Source organism: Pongo pygmaeus, chromosome 9, assembly GCF_028885625.2.
Source record: "Pongo pygmaeus isolate AG05252 chromosome 9, NHGRI_mPonPyg2-v2.0_pri, whole genome shotgun sequence".
Lineage (NCBI taxonomy): Eukaryota > Metazoa > Chordata > Mammalia > Primates > Hominidae > Pongo > Pongo pygmaeus.
This window is the reverse complement of record NC_072382.2, coordinates 109511913-109533009: the sequence shown is the minus strand read 5'-3', so window position 1 is coordinate 109533009 and position 21097 is coordinate 109511913. Positions and strand designations below refer to the sequence as shown.

The window sequence follows — 21097 nt, the reverse complement described above, 5'->3', positions numbered from 1 at the left end:
AGACAGTTTTATTCTGTTGCCCAGGCTGAAGTGCAGTGGCACGATTTCGGCTCATTGCAACCTCTGCCTCCCGGGTTCAAGCGGTTCTCCTGCCTCAGCCTCCCGAGTAGCTAGATTACAGGCGCACACCAAAACGCCGGGCTAATTTTTGTAGTTTTAGTAGAGACGGGATTTCGCCATTTTGGTCAGGCTGGTCTCGAACTCCTGACCTCCGGTAATCCACCCGCTTCGGTCTCCCAAAGCACTGGGATTACAGGCGTGAGCCACCGCGCCCGGCCTAGGAAGGTTTCTTAGTTGTCATTATTTTCCAGGAGCACAGGGCGCAGGTAGAATTCAACGTTGTCAATATGCAGGGTTAAATGAGTTGTTTACTTTAAAAAAGTGAGATCTTAAATGTGCTTCTAATGTCCTCTTGTTTCATGATATGCTTGTATTATAATACTTAATTAGTCTCTACGGATGACCACGTTCTTAGTTTCAAAGGTTTTTTTGAGGTTCCTGCAGCTGCTAAACTTGGGGTTCCTGAAGCCATATTTTATTTTCGAAAGCTGTTTTTTTTTTTTCTTAGACACCTCTTACAGAATTGCCAGCTCGTCTGCATAGCCTGTCTATTTGAACATACGTTTATTTTGCCCCACCCCAACCCCCAAAGCAGGTGGCCAGGGGAAAAAAAAAAGTCCCAACACCTTTTCTTTTGTTTTCTGGATCTCCTCCTTTCCGGAAGCAGGGGGACAGTGACAGGAACTTTTCGACCCCAGCTTAGTCTCTTAATCCCTCTTTGGCCCGTGGAAGCCTCGGAAGGCGTGGCTAGGGCAGGGCATCCCAGCCGAGCGCCGGGGGTTGGCACCGTCTCTCTCCCTGGCACGGGGGAGACAACTGAATACTGAAAGACAAAACCAACACACCGTGAAGAATGAGCCACGCCTCCATCCACGCCACAAAGGCACGTTTCCAAGATCTTTTTAGGATCTTACCCATGTTTTGCAGGGAAAAGCGACACAGACCTGAAGCGCCTTCAGGTTTTTTTTTTTTTAAGACGACGTCTCGCTCTGTTGCCCAGGCTGGAGTGCAAAGGCGCTATCTCGGCTCACAACCGCCGCCTCCCGGGTTCAAGCGATTCTCCTGCCTCAGCCTCTCTAGTAGCTGGGACTACAGGCACCCGTCACCACGCCCGGCTAATTTTTGTATTTTTAGTAGAGACAGGGTTTCACCATATTTCCCAGTCTGGTCTGGAACTCCTGACCTCAGGTGATCCACCCGCCTCGGCCTCCCAAAGCGTTGGGATTACAGGCGTGAGCCAATGCGCCCTGCCAGCCTTCAGTTATTTTAATGAAACGATCTTGTACAAATCAGCCAGAGGGAGGGAGAGTGGGAGGGAAGAGGAGGGATCAGCCAGTCCTTCCAGTTAGGAGACTCCCGGCTCACTCACTGCTTCTAACTCACTGCTCACTCACCGCTTCTTAGCTTAGGAATCACCTACAATAACCTCGTGTCACTGTATCTTGTGATTTCAAACAAGGAACCCTAAAAACCTGAAAGGCACACTGCGTGCCGCTCAACAATAAGGCTCGGCTGTCAAGACGAAAAAAAAATTGCCCTTTCTCCTCCTGCCACCCTGGAGGTGCCAGGTTGTAATCTGCAAATGTATTGTCTGGCCCTTAGAGCTTGACAGTTAATGATTGGTCGCTGAAGGAGCCGGGCGGAGGAGCGAGAGGGACGCGAGCAGGCGAGCGAGGGAGGGAGCGCAGGGCCCGAGCGGAGCCCCGGCCGGCCGCACAGGCGCCGCCTCCCGTCTTCCGGGACCCGGCACTTCGGGGGTTTTGGGCGCCGGAGACGCGCAAAGGCGCCGATGGAGGCAGACTCGCCGGCGGGCCCCGGCGCCCCAGAGCCCCTCGCGGAGGGAGCGGCGGGCGAGTTCGCCAGCGTGCTGCGCAGGATAAAAGGCAAACTCTTCACATGGTGAGTGGAAGGCGCGCGCTGCAGCTCCGCTGGAGCGCGGGGGCGGCTGCGGGCCGGGCGCGCACGTGGACACGGAGCACACGCTCTGAGGCCCCCAGCAGGGAGGCAGAGGTGGCGGCCGCACGGACTTTGGTTCGGGGCGCAACACGCGCACCAGGGATGGTGCGCTTCACCTGGCCTCGGGAAGCACTTGGTGCGTCTCCCTCGGCTCCCGTTTCGAAATCGTGGCAATGTATTTTAGAGGATTTGGGGGGAAATCCACCCTGTTGGCACTATTAGGTCGGTCCTCTGGGGCGTTCCGCCGTGGAGGGACGAGGTCCCTGGGGATGCTGTGAAGGAGGAGTGCCCACCTCGGGCTGGGCAGGTGGGTGAGCGCCACTTCCTGGCGCTGGCGCCGGCGCCCTCATTCCGTCTGTTGCCGAGCCCGCCAGACTGGGCGCGGTGTTTCAAGAGTTGACCGAAGTGAAAAATCCTGGTTAAGTTTTGTGCTGCTGCCGGGCGGGAGACCAGAGCTGGCTGTCTCTTCCTGGGCCTGAGCGAGGTGATATAGCTACCCCCAGGGCTGGGGTCCAGGGAAGCCTGTTTGTGGTATCACTATGCTCTGTGCGAAGTAGGGACAAATGTTTTTAAGGAGTGGGCAGCGACTCTAGAAAGCGTTTCTGTGGTTGCTGGAGGACTTGCACGCTGGAAATGAAAGAACCCAGGACCTAAATAGTGAAAGACATTTATTGGGCATTCGCTCTGTGTCAGGTACTGTGCATAACAATTTATGTGGATAATATCAGCTAATCCTCACCACTTTAGGAGATGGTACTATTGTTATATCCACTTTGCCGCTGGAGAAACAAAGAAGGCTAAGCAATTTGCCCAAGGCCATTGCTTTGGCAATGATCTTTAAGGGGTGATGATCTTTAAGGGGTGATGCGTTCAAGCCCTAGTCTAAACAGCGTTGGCCACTGACAACTCATGAAACAGACATTTGATTTTTTTTCATATTAACAAAGCGAATTTCCCTGTAACGATTGTGAAAGATAGTCCTGAAAAGCCATACCATTTTAAAAACGAGATCGATAAAGGTGTAAGCATTTTTTTATCATATAAATATAGTTTAAAATTGATGCATGTGTTTAAAGGGGAAAGTTGGCCAAAAACCACCTTGTAGCATCCAGTTGTGTATGTCCTGATACATTTGTTAAAAGTTCTCAGCTGGGAGGCAATTCAGTGTAATGGCTAAGGGCACTCACATTCTGGACTCAAATCCTGGCTGGGTGACCTTGGACAAGTCAGTTCTCTGTGCTCCAGTTCCCTCCCTTCCCTCCCTCTCTCCCTCCCTTCCTTCCTTCCTTCTCTCTCTCCTTCCTTCCTTCCCTCTCTCGGTCTTTCCGTCCTTCCTTCCTTCCTTCCTTCGACGAGTCAGTTATCTGTGCTCCAGTTCCCTCCCTCCCTCCTTCCCTCCCTCCTTCCTTCCTTCCTTCCATCTTGGACAAGTCACTTAACTTCTCTGTGCTCCAGTCTCCCTCCCTCCCTTCCTTCCTCCCTCCCTTCCTTCCTTCTTTCCTTCCTTCCTACCTTCCTTCCTGCCTGCCTTCCTTCGTTCCTGGACAAGTCACTTCTCTGTGCTCCAGTCTCCCTCCCTCCCTCCCTTCCTTCTTGGACAAGTCACTTAACTTCTCTGTGCTCCAGTCTCCCTCTCTCTTTTCCCTCCCTTCCTTCCTTCCTGATGGAGTCTCATTCTGTCACCCAGGCCTGACTGAGGGCAGAGGCTCGATCTCAGCTAACTGCAACCTCAACCTTTCGGGTTCAAGCGATTATCCTGCCTCAGCCCCCGAAGTAGCTGGGATTACAGACGTGTACCACCACGCCTGGCTAATTTTTTCATACTTTTAGTAGAGATGGGGTTTCCCTATGTTGACCAGGCTGGTCTTGAACTCTTGACCTCAAGTGATCCACCCACCTCCGCCTCCCAAAGTAGTGGGATTACAGGCGTGAGCCACTGCGCCCAGCCTGTGCTCCAGTTTTCTTATTTGTAAAATGGAGGTAACAGTACCTACCTTGTAGGGCTGTTACAAGGATTAATTGGGTGACTATGCAGGAGAGGGCAGACAGAGCCTGGCTCCTTTCAGTGCTCTATATGGGTTAGTTGTTACCATTAGCTCTCTCTATTCTTGGGTGATGGGAACATGTGGTGATTGCTTCAGGAGATGCCAGTGGCCTTGAGGCTGGGGCAGATGATATGGCAAGATGTATGTTTAACAAGATGTGATAAGAATTAACAATGGGAGGCCGGGCGCGGTGGCTCACGCCTGTAATCCCTGCACTTTGGGAGGCCGAGGTGGGCGGATCACGAGGTCAGGAGATCGAGACCATCCTGGCTAACAGGGTGAAACCCCGTCTTTACTAAAAATACAAAATTAGCCGGGTGTGGTGGCGGGCACCTGTAGTCCCAGCTACTTGGGAGGCTGAGGCAGAAGAATGGCGCGAACCCGGGAGGCGGAGCTTGCAGTGAGCCGAGATCGCGCCACTGCACTCCAGCCTGGGCGACAGAGCAAGACTCCGTCTCAAAAAAAAAAAAAAAGAATTAACAATGATTTTATTTTATTTTATTTATTTATTTTTTTTTTGAGACAGAGTTTTGCTCTTGTTGCCCAGGCTGGAGTGCAGTGGCACGATCTTGGCTCACTGCAACCTCTGCCTCCCAGGTTCAAGTGATTCTCCTGCCTCAGCCTCCTGAGTAGCTAGGATTACAGATGTCTGCCACCATGCCTGGCTAATTTTTAATAGAGACAGGGTTTCACCATGTTGGCCAGGCTGGTCTCGAGCTCCTGACCTCAGGTGATCCATCCACCTCAGCCTCCCAAAGTGCTGGGATTACAGGCTTGAGCCACCGTGCCTGGCCTGATTTTTTTTTTTTTTCTCTCCTAATGTTCTGATACTTTTGGAATCCGGGTATGTTTTATAATCAGTCTAGTAGCCTCCTAAATATGAGATTTCTTTTGTTTACGAATGTCCTTTTTATGTATCTCTTTGAGGGCTTTTTCCTTTCTTGTGGAATAGCGGTTGTGGGCATTTTTTTTTTTTTTTCAGACAGAATTTCACTCTTGTTGCCCAGGCTGGAGTTCAATGGCGCGATCTCGGCTCACCGCAACCTCCGCCTCCTGGGTTCAAGCTATTCTTCTGCCTCAGCCTGCCAAGTAGCTGGGACTACAGGCATGCACCACCACACCCGGCTAATTTTGTATTTTTAGTAGAGATGGGGTTTCTCCATGTTGGTCAGGCTGTTCTCGAACTCCCAACCTCAGGTGATCCGCCTGCCTCGGCCTCCCAAAGTGCTGGGATTACAGGTGTGAGCCACACGCCTGGCCATGGATGAAGTTCTTTAACAGCAGAAATGGTGTCTTTTTCTCTTTTATATCTACCACAACCCTTAGCATATGAATGAATGAATGAGTGAATGACTGAGGGATGACAAAGGTTCTCAAGTCTTCCTTTCCATTCTGCCTCCCTCCCTGAACTCTTCCCTTTATTGGTCTTTATTCCAAGGGTCTTGGGCTGAGCTTCTTGTTTGGTTGGCTGGGCTCTTTTGGTAATTAAAGTTTCCATTCCTACCTCTGGCAGCCATCCAAGCACTTGGATTTTGGATTGCAGTTTCTTTATCTGACCCAGCAATCAGAAAAGAGTGGTTTACCAGATATCCAGTATGCCTAATACTCAATATTTTAAGCTTTGTTGTCAAAACTCATGTGCCAAGTTTGAGTAGCTTTGTGAATCCCCACCTGTGGCCAGGGAACCAAGGGTGGGAGAGTGTAGAAAGAGGTTGGTGAATGGATATGATGTGTTATCACCATATGGGCAAGACACAGAGAGAGATTTATAACCACATAGCTCATTTCTACTTCTTTTACCAAAAAGGGGCAAGAAGAGCCTTTTTGGGCAACTGGGTACTAAATATAGGGAGAAGATTGGGGCCTAGAGCTTGTTATGTTTTCATTATGAGGAGGATATGTTCTAAGTGACCCCAGCTCTTAATATACCTGCCCCCATAGGGTACAGACAACTTTTCTCTGTGATTAGGAATATCAGATCACTCATTCAATGAAAGTTTATTGAACACTTACTGTGTGCCAGGCATTCATGATAATGAGAACCATATATTCCTTAGTGGAATCTGTAATTTTGGCTTTTGCAATTTATTGCTGTCAACTGAAGTGAAAAATATTGTGATAGAAGACCATGGACTTCCAGGAATATCTGAGAATACTTATTTAATTATTATTATTATTACCATTTTTTGAGACAGAGTCTCGCTCTGTTGGCCAGGCTGGAGTGCAGTGGCTGATCATGGCTTACTGCAGCCTCCACCTCCCTGGTTCAAGTGATCCTGCCACCTCAGCCTCCTGAGTAGCTGGGACTACGGCGTGCACCACCATGTACTACTAATTTTTTTTGTTTTATTTTGGTTTGTTTTTCCGTAGAGACAGGGTTTCACCATGTTGCCCAGGCTGGTCTCAAACTCTTGGGCTCAAGTGATCCACCTGCCTTGGCTTTCCAAAATGTTGGGATTACAGGGGTGGGCCACTGCGCCTGGTATTATTATTTAATTGTATACTGTCAGACAGTTTACATTCTGACACATAGATCCTAATTTATTCATGGATATGTTTTTAGTTTTTAATTTTAGTTTTTGTAGGGACAAAATCTTACTATGTCACTCAGGCTGATCTTTAACTCCTGGGCTTAAGCAGTCCTCCCGTCTTGGCCTCCTAAAATGTTGGGATCACAGGCATGAGTCACTGCACCAGGCCTATTCATATATTTTAAAAATGTGTATTCCTTATAACAACCATCAACTTTATATCTCTAGCAAAAACCTTTAATTATTATTTTATATATTTATATTTTTCCCGTAAAATAGATGGTAAGCTTTTCGAGGGCATGGATTTTATCATATTCCTTTTGTAGCAGAGTGCTGGACATGGTTTATTCATTGATTCTTTCAGTCACCAAGCCTTGGACATCTGTAATGTTCTAGGCTTCAGACTAGTCTCTTTGGCCATAAAGAATAGGACTAAGTTCCTGCTCTAGAGAAAGCTCATAATCAAGTTATGGTAAAAAGTTATGATAAGTGCTATAAAGATAAGTACAAGGTTCAGCAATGGCACAAAGAAGGGCGGAGACCAAGTCTACCAGGGTGAGATAGGGTTGGGGAGCTTGAGAGGGAAGGTGATCGGGATTATGAAGCCTGAATGAGTTTTCCAGGTGGCCTAGGTGAGGAAGGGTAGTCTAGGCTTGAAAGTGCCAGAAAGTGTTTTGCTTAAGGAACTTCAAGTAGCTTGGTGTGAAGGGGTCATGGGCTGGAGGAGGGAAGGATAATAGGTGGTCAGTCTACACCCACATTCCTTTGTTTTTTTGAGATGGAGCCCTAGGCTGGAGTGCAGTGACGTGATCTCCTGAGTTCAAGCGAGTCTCCTGTCTCAGCTTCCTGAGTAGCTGGGATTATAAGCATGGGCCACCACGCCTTGCTAATTTTTTTTTTTTTTTTGAGATGGAGTCTTGCTCTGTTGCCCAGGCTGGAGTGCAGTGGTGCAATCTCGGCTCATTGTAGCCTCTGCCTCTTGGGTTCAAGTGATTCTCCTGCCTCAGCCTCCCTAGTAGTAGCTGGGATTACAGGTGCATGCCACCATGCCTGGCTAATTTTTGTATTTTTAGTAGAGACAGGGTTTTGCCATGTTGGCCAGGCTGGTCTTGAACTCCTGACCTCAGGTGACCTGCTCATCTCGGCCCCCTCCAAAGTGCTGGGATTACAGGCGTGAGCCACTGCACCCAGCCAGTTTAATTTTGTTTTATTTTTTTTGTTTTTTTTTGAGGTGGAGCCTCGCACTGTTGCTCCAGCTGGAATGCAGTAGCGCAATCTCGGCTCACTGCAACCTCTGCCTCCCAGGTTCAAGTGATTCTCCTGCCTCAGCCTCCCGAGTAGCTGGGATTACAGGCGTGAGCCACTGTGCCCAGACAATATTGTGGTTTTAGCAGAGATGGGGTTTCACCATGTTGGCTGAGCTGGTCTTGAACTCCTGGCCTCAAGTGATCTGCCTCCCTTGGCCTCCCAAAGTGCTGGGATTACAGGCATGAGCCACCACGCCAGGCCAACACCCACACTCCTTGTTATTGTCTAGCAACAGGTCTGGGATACACCTGTGCTTTCTCCTTTCATTTTGGTTTCTGCCTTCCAAAGGGTAAAGTCCTAGACATTTTTGAAGAAGTCATTTAGTTGTGCTTAACTGTGCAGACTTTATGCAATCAACAGACGTCTATTGAACGCTCACTGTGTATGCAGCATAAATCCTAAGCTGGTATGTATCCCTGCTGAAGGGTATTGTTTTATAGTGTTATTTAAACAAAGATGTAAAGTTAGGGATCTTTTGTGGCTTGTGCAGTTCCCTGGGGAATTGGGGAACTCTGGATTCTACTAGTCTCCATAAATTCTCCTCCCTTCCCCCTTTTTACTATGAAATTATTTAGTATCTGCCCATTCTACTAGACTCCAGGAATCAGGAATCATATCTAGTTATGGCCATTGTATATTCTGATTGTTACATTACTGACCTTGCAATAGATTCACAAAAAATATGGGATGCATGGCTGAGAATGAATCCTTAATACCAATAGGCATTGTATAAAAGATTACATCTCTTTTTTTAGAAAAAATTTCCACTCTGCATTATATGTTTGTGACCCAGTCATGTTGTTTTGTTCATCTAGTGTGTTTCTCAACCTCAGCCTTCTTTTTTTTTTTTTTAATTTATTTTTATTTTTATTTTTTTTGAGACAGAGTTTCTCTCGTCACCCAGGCTGGAGTGGAATGGCGCGATCTCCAGTCACTGCAACCTCCGTCTCCTGGGTTCAAGCCATTCTTTAGCCTCAGCCTCCCAAGTAGCTGGGATTACAGGCGCCTGCCACCATGCCTGGCTAATTTTTGTATTTTTAGTAAAGACAGGGTTTCTTTCTTTTTTTTTTTTTTTTTTTTGAGACAGCATCTCACTTTGTTGCCCCGGCTAGAGTACAGTGGCATGGTCTCAGCTCACTGCAACTTCCACCTCCCGGGTTCAAGCGATTCTCCTGCTTCAGCCTCCTGAGTAGCTGGGACTACAGGCACGTGCCACCACGCCCGGCTAATTTTTGTATTTATAGTAGAGATGGGGTTTCACCATATTGGCCAGGCTGGTCTCGAACTCCTGACCTCGTGATCCACCCACCTCAGCCTCCCAAAGTGCTGGGATTACAGGCGTGAGCCACCGCGCCTGGCTAAAGACAGGGTTTCACCATGTTGGCCAGGCTAGTCGCAAATTCCCAACCTCAGGTGATCTACCCACCTCAGCCTCCCAAAGTGCTGGCATTACAGGCATAAGACACTGTGCCCAATCAACCTCAGCCTTCTTGACATTTTGAGTTGACTAATTCTTTTTTTTTTTTTTTTGGAGACGGAGTCTCATTCCAGGCTGGAGTGCAGTGGCATGATCTCGGGTCACTGCAGCCTCCCCCTCTTGGTTCAAACGAATCTCTTGCCTCAGCCTCTCGAGTAGCTGGGATTACAGGCACTTGCCACCACGTTCGGCTAATTTTTGTATCTTTAAAAGAGATGGGGTTTCACCATGTTGGGCAGGCTGGTCTTGAACTCCTGACCTCAAGTGATCCACACGCCTCGGCCTCCCAATGTGCTGGGCTTATAGAAGTGAGCCACGGCGCCCGGCCTTGAGTTGACTATTTGTTGGGGCTGTTCTGTAAGATGTAGATCTCTGGCCCCACCCCATAAATGCCAGTATAGCACCCTCACCCCCACTCCCAGTTGTGATATTCAAAAGTGTCTCCAGACATTGCCAAATTGTCTTCTTGGGGACAAAAATCATCCCTGATTGAGAACCACTGATCTAGTCTATTGTTTTTACCTGCTACAGAGTATTCTGTGGTTCCGTGGTCCATCCACCAGTGTTAGACAACCAGACAGCTTCCAACTCCCAGCCTCCACAAACATCACTGTGATGACCACTCTCATACATGTCCCCTATGTGCTGAAGAAAGAGATGATAGCCAGGCTTGGGTCTGAGTCGCTCTAGGTAGAGGGGAGGGGATGCACCTCAAGATGGAGAAATCTTGGGCACTGCAGAATCACCGTTGATTTCTGTTGTTCAGCGACTGTCCATTAAGCTATTCCTATCAGCTGCTCTGAAAGAAGGACGAGGCAGTCTCTCTAGGTTACAGCCCATTAGCCCAAGGAGCTTGGAGAGGGTAGGTGAAGAATGATTGCTGGCTGGACAGCCTGAACCTGTTTTATTAATTTCTCAACACTGGAGGGAGTTGTTAAAGGGGCAGGCATGTACCGAAGGGAGAGGTAAGACTGGAATTGAAAAGCTTTTCTCCAGCATGCCCTCCATTGGGCCTCTGGCTCCTCTCTCTGCCCCAGGCTGTAGTCTCCTTCTTCCCCTAGGACCAGTTCTAGACAACCTTTGGGTTATTCCTTCTTTTGTTTGCTTCTTTCTTCTGGTTGACTTGAAGGAAGTCAGTGCTTATTCCCTGTCTTGACAGCGCTTCCAGAATAGTCCTAGAGTCCACCTCCCCCTTCAATCCCTATTGTCTTTTTTTTTTTTTTTTTTCCAAGACGGAGTCTTGCTCTGTCGCCCAGGCTGGAGTGCAGTGGTGCAATCTCGGCTCACTGCAACTTTTGCCTCCCGGGTTCAAGCGATTCTCCTGCCTCAGCCTCCCGAGTAGCTGGAATTACAGGTGCCTGCCACCATGCCTGGCTGGTTTTTGTATTTTTAGTAGAGACGGGGTTTCACCATGTTGGCCAGGCTGGTCTTGAACTTCCGACCTCAGGTGATCTGCCCACCTCGGCCTCCCAAAGTGCTGGGATTACAGATGTGAGCCACCGCACCTGGCCTCAATCCCTATTGTCACTAATTCAGTTCAAGCCTTTATCGTCTCTCACTTAGACTCTTGTAATAGCTTCCATCCATGCCTCCATCTGTCCCCGACCCCAATCATCTCGCTACACAGAAGTCAGAGTGATGCCTAATAAAACGAAAGAGTATTAATGGCTGTCATCAAATGAGAATTCGCTGTGTATCAGGCACCCTACTTACATTTCATCAATCCTCATGACAATCCTACAAAAATAGGTTTTTTATTCTGTTTTGACAGACAGAGCAGGTAAGTAACTTACCCAAGACACTTGGCTGGTGAGAGGCAGAGCTGAGATAGTTTCATTTGATTCTGAAATCCAGAGCTGCTTTACTCTTTCAAAAATCTCATGTGATATGACTAGTTTACTCAAAAAAATTAAAAGAAAAAAAGAAAGAAATCTCAGTGCATTATGCTCAGGCTGAAAAACTTTTGGGATTCTTCCCATCACCTACCCCAGTGGTTTGCAAACCAGAGGAGCTCTTGGGGTTCCCGGGAGGTTCCTTAGGGTTCACCATGGGAGACAAGTAGGGGATAGGAGCTGGTGGGCTTCTGGGCTGGCCTCTGGCGCCCACCAGGGTGTGCTGCTATTGCTTGTTTTATAGTTGGGCTTTTATGCCAGATTAATAACAATAATACTGTACACTGGATAACTTCCAAGCCAAAGACACTTATTTCTCATGGTCTGGAGGCTGGGAAGTCTGAGACCAAGGTGCCTGCAGGTTTGATGTCCCCTGGTTCATAGTCAGCTGTTTTCTTTCTATGTCCTCACCTGGTAAAAAGGGTTTGGGAGCTCCCTGGAGTCCCTTTTGTAAGGACACTAATCCCATTTATGTAGACTCCGCCTTCATGACCTAATCATCTCCCAGAGGCCCCACCTCCAAATAGTATCACATTAGGGATTAAGTTTCAACATATGAATTTTGAGGAGACACAAATATTAAGTCTATACCAATGCTATTTGAAGAAAGGGTTCTGCAGCTAAAACAAATCTGAAAGCCACTGTTTATTGGTTAGAGCTCAAACTGCTGCCCCTCCTCCTCTCCTCACCCTTCTCTCCTCTTCCTTCTTCCTCTTTACCTGAACGTAATAATTCTTTTTTTAAGTTTTCTTTTTTATTGTGGTAAAATATGCATAACATAAAATGTACCATTTTAGCCATTTTTATGTGTACCATTCAGGGGGATTAAGTACCTTTGTAATACTGTGCAATCATCACCATATCTGTTTCCAGAACTTGATTATTATCCCAAACTCTGTACATTTCAAATAATAACTCTGCACTCCCCCTCCCCAGCCCCTGGCCACTATGGTTCTACTTTCTGTCTCTATGAATTTGACTTTTCTAGGTACTTCATATAAATGGAATCATTTGGCACTTGTCATTTTGTGAGAGTTCAGGCTTCTCAACATGAACTATGAGGCTTTCCATCACGGGCCCACTTCCCTCTCCAGGCTCACCTCCCAGAATGTCCCTCTCTCACTTGGCACTTGGTCCAGAGACACTGACCTGCTGGTGATTCCCTTGTGCACACCATACCTGCGCCTTTGCACTTGTAGTCCCCTCCTGGGATTGCTTTCGCTGTTAGCACCAACTTAGGAAATCTTCTTCCCTGTTTCCTCTCTGTCCCTCCCGACACACATCTTCGGTTGGGTGCCCCTCTGTGTACCTGTTCCTACCTCATCATTGCACTTCTTGTATTGTAATGTTAAGTATAATTATCACTTGCCTGGGAGAGTGCCTTTTTAAGGACAGAGATGATAATTCATCTTTGAAGTTCCTGCAGTACTTTATGCCTGGCACAGATCTGAAATGATAGCAATTCCTCCCATGAGATGTATGAGTTAAGACTGAAATAAAAATTAGGCTATTTCTGAATAGCTTTCAGAGATTATTTTTGAAGGTAGCCACATTTGTGGAAGAAGTGAATTGCCTCCCCAGGAAATTGCTTGTGTAGGTAAGTTTTGGTACCTTTATGAAAAAGCTATAGTAGACTGCGTGAGGTTGCTCATGCCTGTGATCCCAGCACTTTGGAACACCGAGACAGGAAGCTTTCTGGAGCTCAGGAGTTCAAGACCAGCCTGGGCAACAAAGCGAGACTCCTGTCTCTACAAAAAAATAAAAAATAGAATATTAGCCATGTGCAGTGGTGTAGGCCTATAATCCTAGCTACTTGGAAGGCTGAAGCAGGAGGATCACTTGAGCTTGTGAGTCCAGTATTTGAAAGGCACTCCACTGCACTCTAGCCTGGGCAACAGGGTAAGTCCCTATCTGTAAAAGAAAAGCTGTGAAAACTTATGTCATTATTTACTGGAGATCATTAGAGAGAACAAATCATTTCACACAGGTTAATTTTCCAGATAATTTAAAACTCATTCTTTTAAGCATTCAAATTCACTTTTTTTTTTTTTTGAGAGTCTCGCTCTGACGCTCAGGCTGGAGTGCAGCAGTGTGATCTTGGTTCACTGCAGCCTCCGCCTCCCGGGTTTAAGCGATTCTCCTGCCTCAGCCTCCTGGGTAGCTGGGATTACAGGCGCCTGCTACCACGCCAGCTAAGTTTTGTATTTTTGTAGAGATGGGGTTTGACCATGTTGGCCAGTCTGGCCTTGAACTCCTGACCTCAAGTGATCCGCCCACCTTGGCCTCCCAAAGTGCTGGGATTACATGCTTGAGCCACTGCTCCCAGCCTAAAATTCACTTTTAAATCCAGTTGAATGACACTATTTATGTAATGGATTGTTAACTTCTACTATTTCATTTATTTATAATTTCGGCAGCAATTCTTTGAGGATTAATTGGTTTGTACTGAACAACTGTCTTAGGGTAGGCCAAGCCATTTAGTTACTTAGTGGGTCCATTTGCAACTAATCCTGGAGATTTTGCCAAGAAAAAAAAACATTATTTAAAAATTTTCATGGCATATTTATGACAAATATATGAGACTACTCTTTTGATAAACAGTACATTTATCGTGGTATCACGTTTTCTCCATGATTCAGGATCATCATCATTAACTTTTTTCTGCTGAGAGGCAACAGTATGTTCATGGGCATTGATATGAATTATATGTCTGATTTTTTTCAGCCTTTTTTCTCCCAGGTTGTCATGTGTGATTTTTTTTTTTTTCTGTTACCAATCATATCTCTGGAACCCTGTGTTCTTTCTAAATTACGATTTCTACGGTATTAACACTGTAGAAACCAGATAACTCAGTTTCTTAGAATTGCTTGTAGTCGAAGTATAAATAGACCCCAAATAAAGATTTGAATGGTTTTCATTTTAACAAATTATAAAAGCCATCTGGAGATTTTGAGCTGTTTATTTTGGATGATGACAGGAGCCTATGTTATTTTTTTAAGACAGAATCTTGTGCTGGAGTGCAATGGCGCGATCTCGGCTCACTGCAACCTCCGCCTCCTGGGTTCAAGTAATTCTCCTGCCTCAGCCTCCTGAGTAGCGTGGATTACAGGCGCACACCACCACGCCCAGCTAATTTTTGTATTTTTAGTAGAGATGGGGTTTTACCATGTTGGCCAGGCTGCTCTCGAACTCCTGACCTCAAGTGATCCGCCCGCCTCAGCCTCCCAAAGTGCTGGGATTACAGGCGGAGCCACCATGCCCAGCCAGAGCCTACGTTATTTAAAGCCGTCAGACAAGAGATGTGTCACAAAAACTTGGTTATTTATGTTAATGATGCACAGAGAGATTCCATGAAAAAACACAGATAAGTCCAAAACTTCTTTCTAGTCATTTCTTTTTTTTTTTGGAGATGGGGTCTCACTCTGTCACCCAGGCTGGAGTGCAGTGGCACAAACATGGCTCCCTGCAGCCTCAACTTCCTAGGCTCAAGCAATCCTCCAGCTTCAGCCTCCTGAGTAGCTGGGTTTTGCCATGTTGCCCAGGCTGGTCTTGAACTCCTGGGCTCAGGCGATCTGCCCGCCTTGGCCTCCCAAAGTGCTGGGATTACAGGTGTGAACCTTCTAGTCATTTCTTAAAAATGTAAGGGTACTTAAGGAAAAAACAGATTCCGTTTCTTTAGTCTAACACAGCCTTACTAAGGAGGATGGTGTTGTGCTGGGTGGCTGCAGTAGATCTTCCCAGAGAATTGTGGGGATATTCCTACTCCAGAAGTGTTTAGGATATACTTGGGGGAAGAGCATTTCCTAAGCTTTTCACTGTGATATCAAGCAAGAAATAAAAATAATAATAACGTTTGTTGAGTAAGGCTTACTTTGTGCACTGAGCAACCACACTATTCTGGGATCTCAGGGTGAATTAACTCATGTAATTCTTACAATAACTTTATTTATTATTTATTATTTATTTATTTATTTATTTATTTATTGGAGAAGGAGTCTGGCTCTGTCACCCAGGCTGGAGTGCAGTGGCGCGATCTCAGTTCACTGCAACCTCTGCCTCCCGGGTTCAAGCGATTCTTCTGCTTCCGCCTCCTGAGTAGCTGGGATTACAGGTGCATGCCACCAGGCCCGGCTAATTTTTGTATTTTTAGTAGAGAGGAGATTTCACCATGTTGGCCAGGCTGATCTCAAACTCCTGTCCTTAGGTGACCTGTCTGTCTCGGCCTCCCAAAGTGCTGGGATTATAGGCGGGAGCCACCGCGCCTGGCCCTTATAATAACTTTCTGTGGCAGGTATTATAATACTATTATTGCTAGTGCCATTTCACAGATGTGAAAGTTGGAGCACGGCAAGGTGAGGTAATTTTCCCTAACAGTATTAGTCACACAGTAGTAAGGAATGCAACCAGGCTTCCCCCTCAGGCAGTCTGGCCCCCAGAGCCTGTGCTCTTACTCACTCTACCTTTCTGTCTCTTATGATAGGGCAACAAAGAAAAAACAGACCTTGGGCAGTCTATCCCTTGGCTTGTTCTAGATTATTTGTATCTCTAGGGATGGCAAAGAGTATATAAAGTCAGATAAAAAGAATGCATCTTCTGGGAGCATTATTTAGTTTTTAGACCCTAGTTGCATGGAAATGGATTAATCATAATCACTGGCCTATGACACACTCTCATTGTAGGCCCATGAATGGCTTAAAATATATATATATATATATATATTTTTTAAGATACAGAGTCTCACTCTGTCACCCAGGCTAGAGTGCCATGGTGTGATCATAGTTCACTGCAGGCTTGAACTCAAGTGATCCTCTTGCCTTGGCTTCCAGAGTCACTAGGAATACAGGGGTGCATCACTAGACCTAATTTAAAAAAATTTTTTGTAGAAATGGGGTCTTGCTATTTTGCCCAGGCTGATCTTGAACACCTGGCTCAAATGATCCTCCCACCTTGGCCTCTCAAAGTGCTGGGATTATAGGCGTGAGCCACTCTGCTCAGCCTCAATTAATTTTTTTTTTTTTTTTTGAGACAGAGTTTCGCTCTTGTTGCCCAGGCTGGAGTGCAATGGTGCGATCTTGGCTCACTGTAACCTCCACCTCTCGGGTTCAAGCGATTCTCCTGCCTCCGCCTCCCGAGTAGCTGAGATTAGCCTGGCTAATTTTGTAGTTTTAGTAGAGATGGGGTTTCTCCATGTTGGTCAGTCTGGTCTTAAACTCCTGACCTCAGGTGATCTGCCCACCTCGGCCTCCCAAAGTGCTGGGATTACAGGCGTCAGCCACTGTGCCTGGCCAGCCTCAATTGCTTTTTTAATATAGTAAGTTCCCATAAACCCATCACCAGTTCTAAAGCTAGAATTTACATGTACCTAGACCAAAGATAGTCACAATCTAGAATTTTCCTTTCACTGTTCCTTTGTTCTCATTTTAATATTGCTTTGTACCTCTGTATTTCTAAAAGTATGCTTTTATTATCATGTTTGACTTTATAAAAAGGATATCATGCTCTATAATCTGGTGAGATTTATATTCCCTTATATCATGTTGCTAAAATTAATTCATATTGTTGCAGATGCTGATGCTGTATACAAACACTCACTTTGACTCTATGTAGTATTCTTTCTTTTTTTTTTTTTTTGAGATGGAGTTTCGCTCTTGTTGGCCAGGCTGGAGTGCAATGGCATGATCTCCGCTCACTGCAACCTCTGCCTCCTGGGTTCAAGAGATTCTCCTGCCTCAGCCTCCCGAGTAGCTGGGATTACAGGCATGTGTCACCATGTCTGGCTAATTTGGTAATTTTAGTAGAGATGGGGTTTCTCCATGTTGGTCAGGCTGGTCTTGAACTGTCAACCTCAGATGCTCCACCCGCCTCAGCCTCCCAAAGTGCTGGGATTACAGGCGTGAGCCACCGCTCCTGGCGGCGACTGTATGTAATATTCTTTCCTGTGAATATACCACACTTTATTCATTCATGCTGTTGATGGGCATTTGGGTTTTTTTCCAGGTTTTTTGCTATTGTGTACAGACTTCTAGAAACAGTCTTCTGCAGATCTCCTGTTGATCATGTGTAAAGGGCTTCTTTCATTCACAGACATGCACATATACATATATCTAGGAGCCGAATTGCTGGTTTATAGGGCAGGTGATTGTTAGACTTCATAAAATAATGCCAAACTGTTTTCCAAAGCAGTCATATCAATTTCCACTCCTAAATTAGCCAGGTATGGTGGTACACACCTGTAGTCCCAGCTACTGGGGAGGCTGAGGTGGGAGGATCGCTTGAGCCCAAGAGGTGGAGGTTGCAGTGAGCTGAGATTACACCACTGCATTCCAGCCTGGGTGACAGAGTGAGGCAGTACTAAAAAATTTTATTTTTAATTAGAGGGGTGTGGTGGCACATTGCCTGTAATCCCAGCTACCTGGGAGGCTGAGGCATGAGAACTGCTTGAACCCAGGAGGCGGAGTTTGCAGTGAGCTGACATCATGCTACTGCACTTCATCCTGGCAACAGAGTGAGACTCTGGCTCAAAAAATAAAAAAATTAAAATTTTTTTTCCACTCCCACCAGCTGTATATGAGAAATCCCGTAAAACAACTTCCAGTCAAGCTTTACTTTTTTTTTTTTTTTTTTTTTAGACGAAGTCTCACTCTGTCGCCCAGGCTGGAGTGTAGTGGCACAATCTTGGTTCACTGCCTCCCAGTTTCAAGCGATTCTCGTGCCTCAGCCTCCTGAGTAGCTGGGGTTACAGGCACACCACCACGCCCGGCTAATTTTTGTATTTGTATTTTTTTTATTTTTCTTTATTTTTCTTTTTTTTGAGACGGAGTCTCGTTCTGTCACCCAGGCTGGAGTGCAGTGGCACGATCTCAGCTCACTGCAACCTCCGCCTCCTGGGTTCATGCAATTCTCCTGCCTCAGCCTCCTGAGTAGCTGGGATTACAGGCGTACACCACCACGCCCGGCTAATTTTTTGTGTATTTTTAGTAGAGACGGGGTTTCACTATGTTGGCCAGACTGGTCTCGACTTCCTGACTTCGTGATCCGCCCGCCTGGGCCTTAATTTTTGTATTTTTAGTAGAGACAGGGTTTCGCCACGTTGGCTAGGCTGGTTTTGAATTTCTGGCCTCAACTGATTCACCTGCCTCATCCTCCCAAAATGCTGGGATTACAAGTGTGAGCCACTGCTCCCGGCCAGGCTTTAAAATTTTTGACGGTCAAATGAATGTAAAATAACATCTTAATTTACATATGCCTGATCCCTAATGAAGTTGGGTCTCTGTGTATGTTTATTGGCTTTAGTGTACTTTTTTTTTTTTTTTTTTGAGATGGAGTCTCTTTCGTCCAGGCTGGAGTGCAGTGGCACAGTCTTGGCTCACTGTGGCCTCTGCCTCCTGGATTCAAGCAATTCTCCTGCCTCAGCCTCCCGAGGAGTTGGGATGACAGGTCTGCACCACCACACTTGGCTAATTTTTGTATTTTTAGTAGAGACACGGTTTCACCATGTTGGTCAGGCTGGTCTTGAACCCCTGACCTCAGGTGATCCACCCGCCTTGGCATCCCAAAGTGCTGGGATTACAGGTGTGAGCCTGAACCACCACACCCGGCCGGCCTTAGTGTAGTTCTGTGAAGTGCTGCTGTTCTGTGAAATACCCACCTTTTCCATATTATTTTCCTATTAAACAGATTGCTGTATACACATGGCAACTTAATGGATTTAAAGATCCCACCTGAGACTGACAAAATTTTGGCTTGCGTCAGGTTCCCCAATAATCCTCGTTTAGTTCTTGTGTGGTAGTGGAAGTTGAAAAGTTTTTGAGCCTATTCAGAGTTGTCTGGATTAAATTAGGAGAAGGTGAAGCTAGTTTAAGGGAGGCGTATGACAGTTTTTCTGGTTTGGGGCCTGTAGGGTGTTGAAAGCTAGAAAGGATGACATGACTCATAGGAAATCTCCCCGCCGCCTCCGCTTCCCTCACTGGGCCAGGTCTCCACGAGCTTTCTAGATTAGTCACAGACTCCTGTTTTCTTCAGGTGCCTGATTGGTGTGTGACGAGTGTAGTAGGTCAGTTGTTAGAGGTACTGGTGGTGTCCAGCTCACCACTGGCATAGGAAAGAAAAACAAGAGGATTTATTACTTTACAGAATCATAGAGGGTTACACTGCCAAACCACAGAGAGACCAGAGAAGCAGCAGGAGCCAGGAGTCCAAACCACAGCAGGATTCTGTGTAAGCCTTTGTGGACTGCGTTTGCTGTTGGCTTCATTCTTCCAGCTGCACGCCAGTTGATTATCTTCATCTGAGGATTGCATTTGACAATTTAGATCACACAAAACACAAAATGAACAAACCCCTCAAGTGTTGAAAGCGATTTTTGTTTTGATAATCCGCAATGAGGGAAATCTAGCTTTTACAATAGTTAAAGAGAATCGTCCTTCAGAACCTTCTGTTCTGCCTCAATGGGCAGGCAGTGTTAAGAACTGAACATTTTATGTGGCTTCTTGGCTGCCTGTTGAGAACAGGGTTTGTTTGTGCTCAGTCCCTGTGCCAGACTGGGATGGGCAGAGGGAGGGTTGTATGCCTGTCTCAGGGATGTACTCTCTTGCAATCCAGACTTGTGAAATGGCAGCACGTTTATTACCAACCCTAATGCCATGCTTCCTGATCCTACCTGCCTCCCACCCCAGCACCCACCTTTTCAGCCCCCCTGGAGCTCCTCTGTGTCTTTTGGAGTGTGTCCATGTTTGTGCTCCTCTTAGAATTTTTCTCACAGAAGAGTTGTGGGGAGGGAGGATCCTGGAGGCAGAGGCCACATACTCCGTATATTGCCCACAGTTGAATGCTGCCCTCTTTATTTTGTCCTCTTCCCCCTAATCTAGGCAATAGACTTAAGTTCCTCTGACCCATATCCAAAGAGAATAGGTGATTTGAAGATGTGTTTCAGGTTGGGTGTGGTGGCTTACACCTGTAATCCCAGCACTTTAGGAGGCCAAGGCAGGGGATCACCTGAGGTTGGGGAGTTTGAGACCAGCCTGACCAACATGGAGAAACCCCATATCTACTAAAAATACAAAATTAGCCAGGCGCATGCCTGTAATGCCAGCTACTTGGGAGGCTGAGGCAGGAGAATTGCTTGAACCCGGGAGGCAGAGGTTGCGATGAGCCGAAATTGCACCATTGCAATCCATCCTGGGCTACAAGAGCAAAACTCCATCTCAAAAAAAAAGGAAATGTGTTTCACACTTTCTCATTTCAGCCAGTGAAAGCCAGAGGACAAAGAGAAGGATATCATAAATGGATTTTATATTTTCCCTTATTTTTATCAGAACACCCCTTATTAAAATAATTGTAGAACATATAACCATGGGTTTGGCTAATATGGGTTTGGCTAATCAGTGCCCTTTGTTAGAGAGGCGGGGTAATGTGTTTTCTTGTTTTTCTTTTTTTGAAACGGTGTCTTGCCCCATTGTCCAGGCTGGAGTGCAGTGGGGTGATCTCTGCTCACTGTAACCTCTGCCTCCCGGGTTCAAGTGATCCTCCCACCTCAGCCTCTTGAGTAGCGGGATTATAAGCATGTGCCATGATGCCCAGCTAATTTTTGTATTTTTAGTAGAGACGGGGTTTCACCATGTTGGCCAGGCTGGTCTTGAACTCCTGACCTCAAGTGATCCCCACATCTTGGCCTCCCAAAGTGCTGGGAATACAGGAGTGAGCCACTGCGTCCAGCCAGAGCCAGGGTAATTTGTACCAATTTATCTCCCTGTATGGTATCATAATCGTCAATATTACATATGGTATATTTTATTGTTATCAGGGAAGTAGTGTATGGAACGGGAAAAA

The 21097-nt window shown here is 46.4% G+C and overlaps 1 protein-coding gene across 2 annotated transcripts in view; it reads left to right on the top strand.

Moving 5' to 3' along the window:
* The first annotated feature begins 1510 nt into the window (after positions 1-1510).
* The window catches only part of SLC35F2 (solute carrier family 35 member F2), a 69649-nt gene continuing 50062 nt past the window's right edge, over positions 1511-21097 (top strand). Inside the window, exon 1 of one of the 2 annotated variants that reach the window (XM_063671397.1) lies at positions 1511-1959. In XM_063671397.1, the coding sequence (XP_063527467.1) occupies positions 1850-1959 (110 nt within the window). In that variant the 5' untranslated portion in view covers positions 1511-1849. The remainder of the gene's footprint in view (positions 1960-21097) is intronic. The other variant, XM_054439958.2, reaches the window with a different exon arrangement.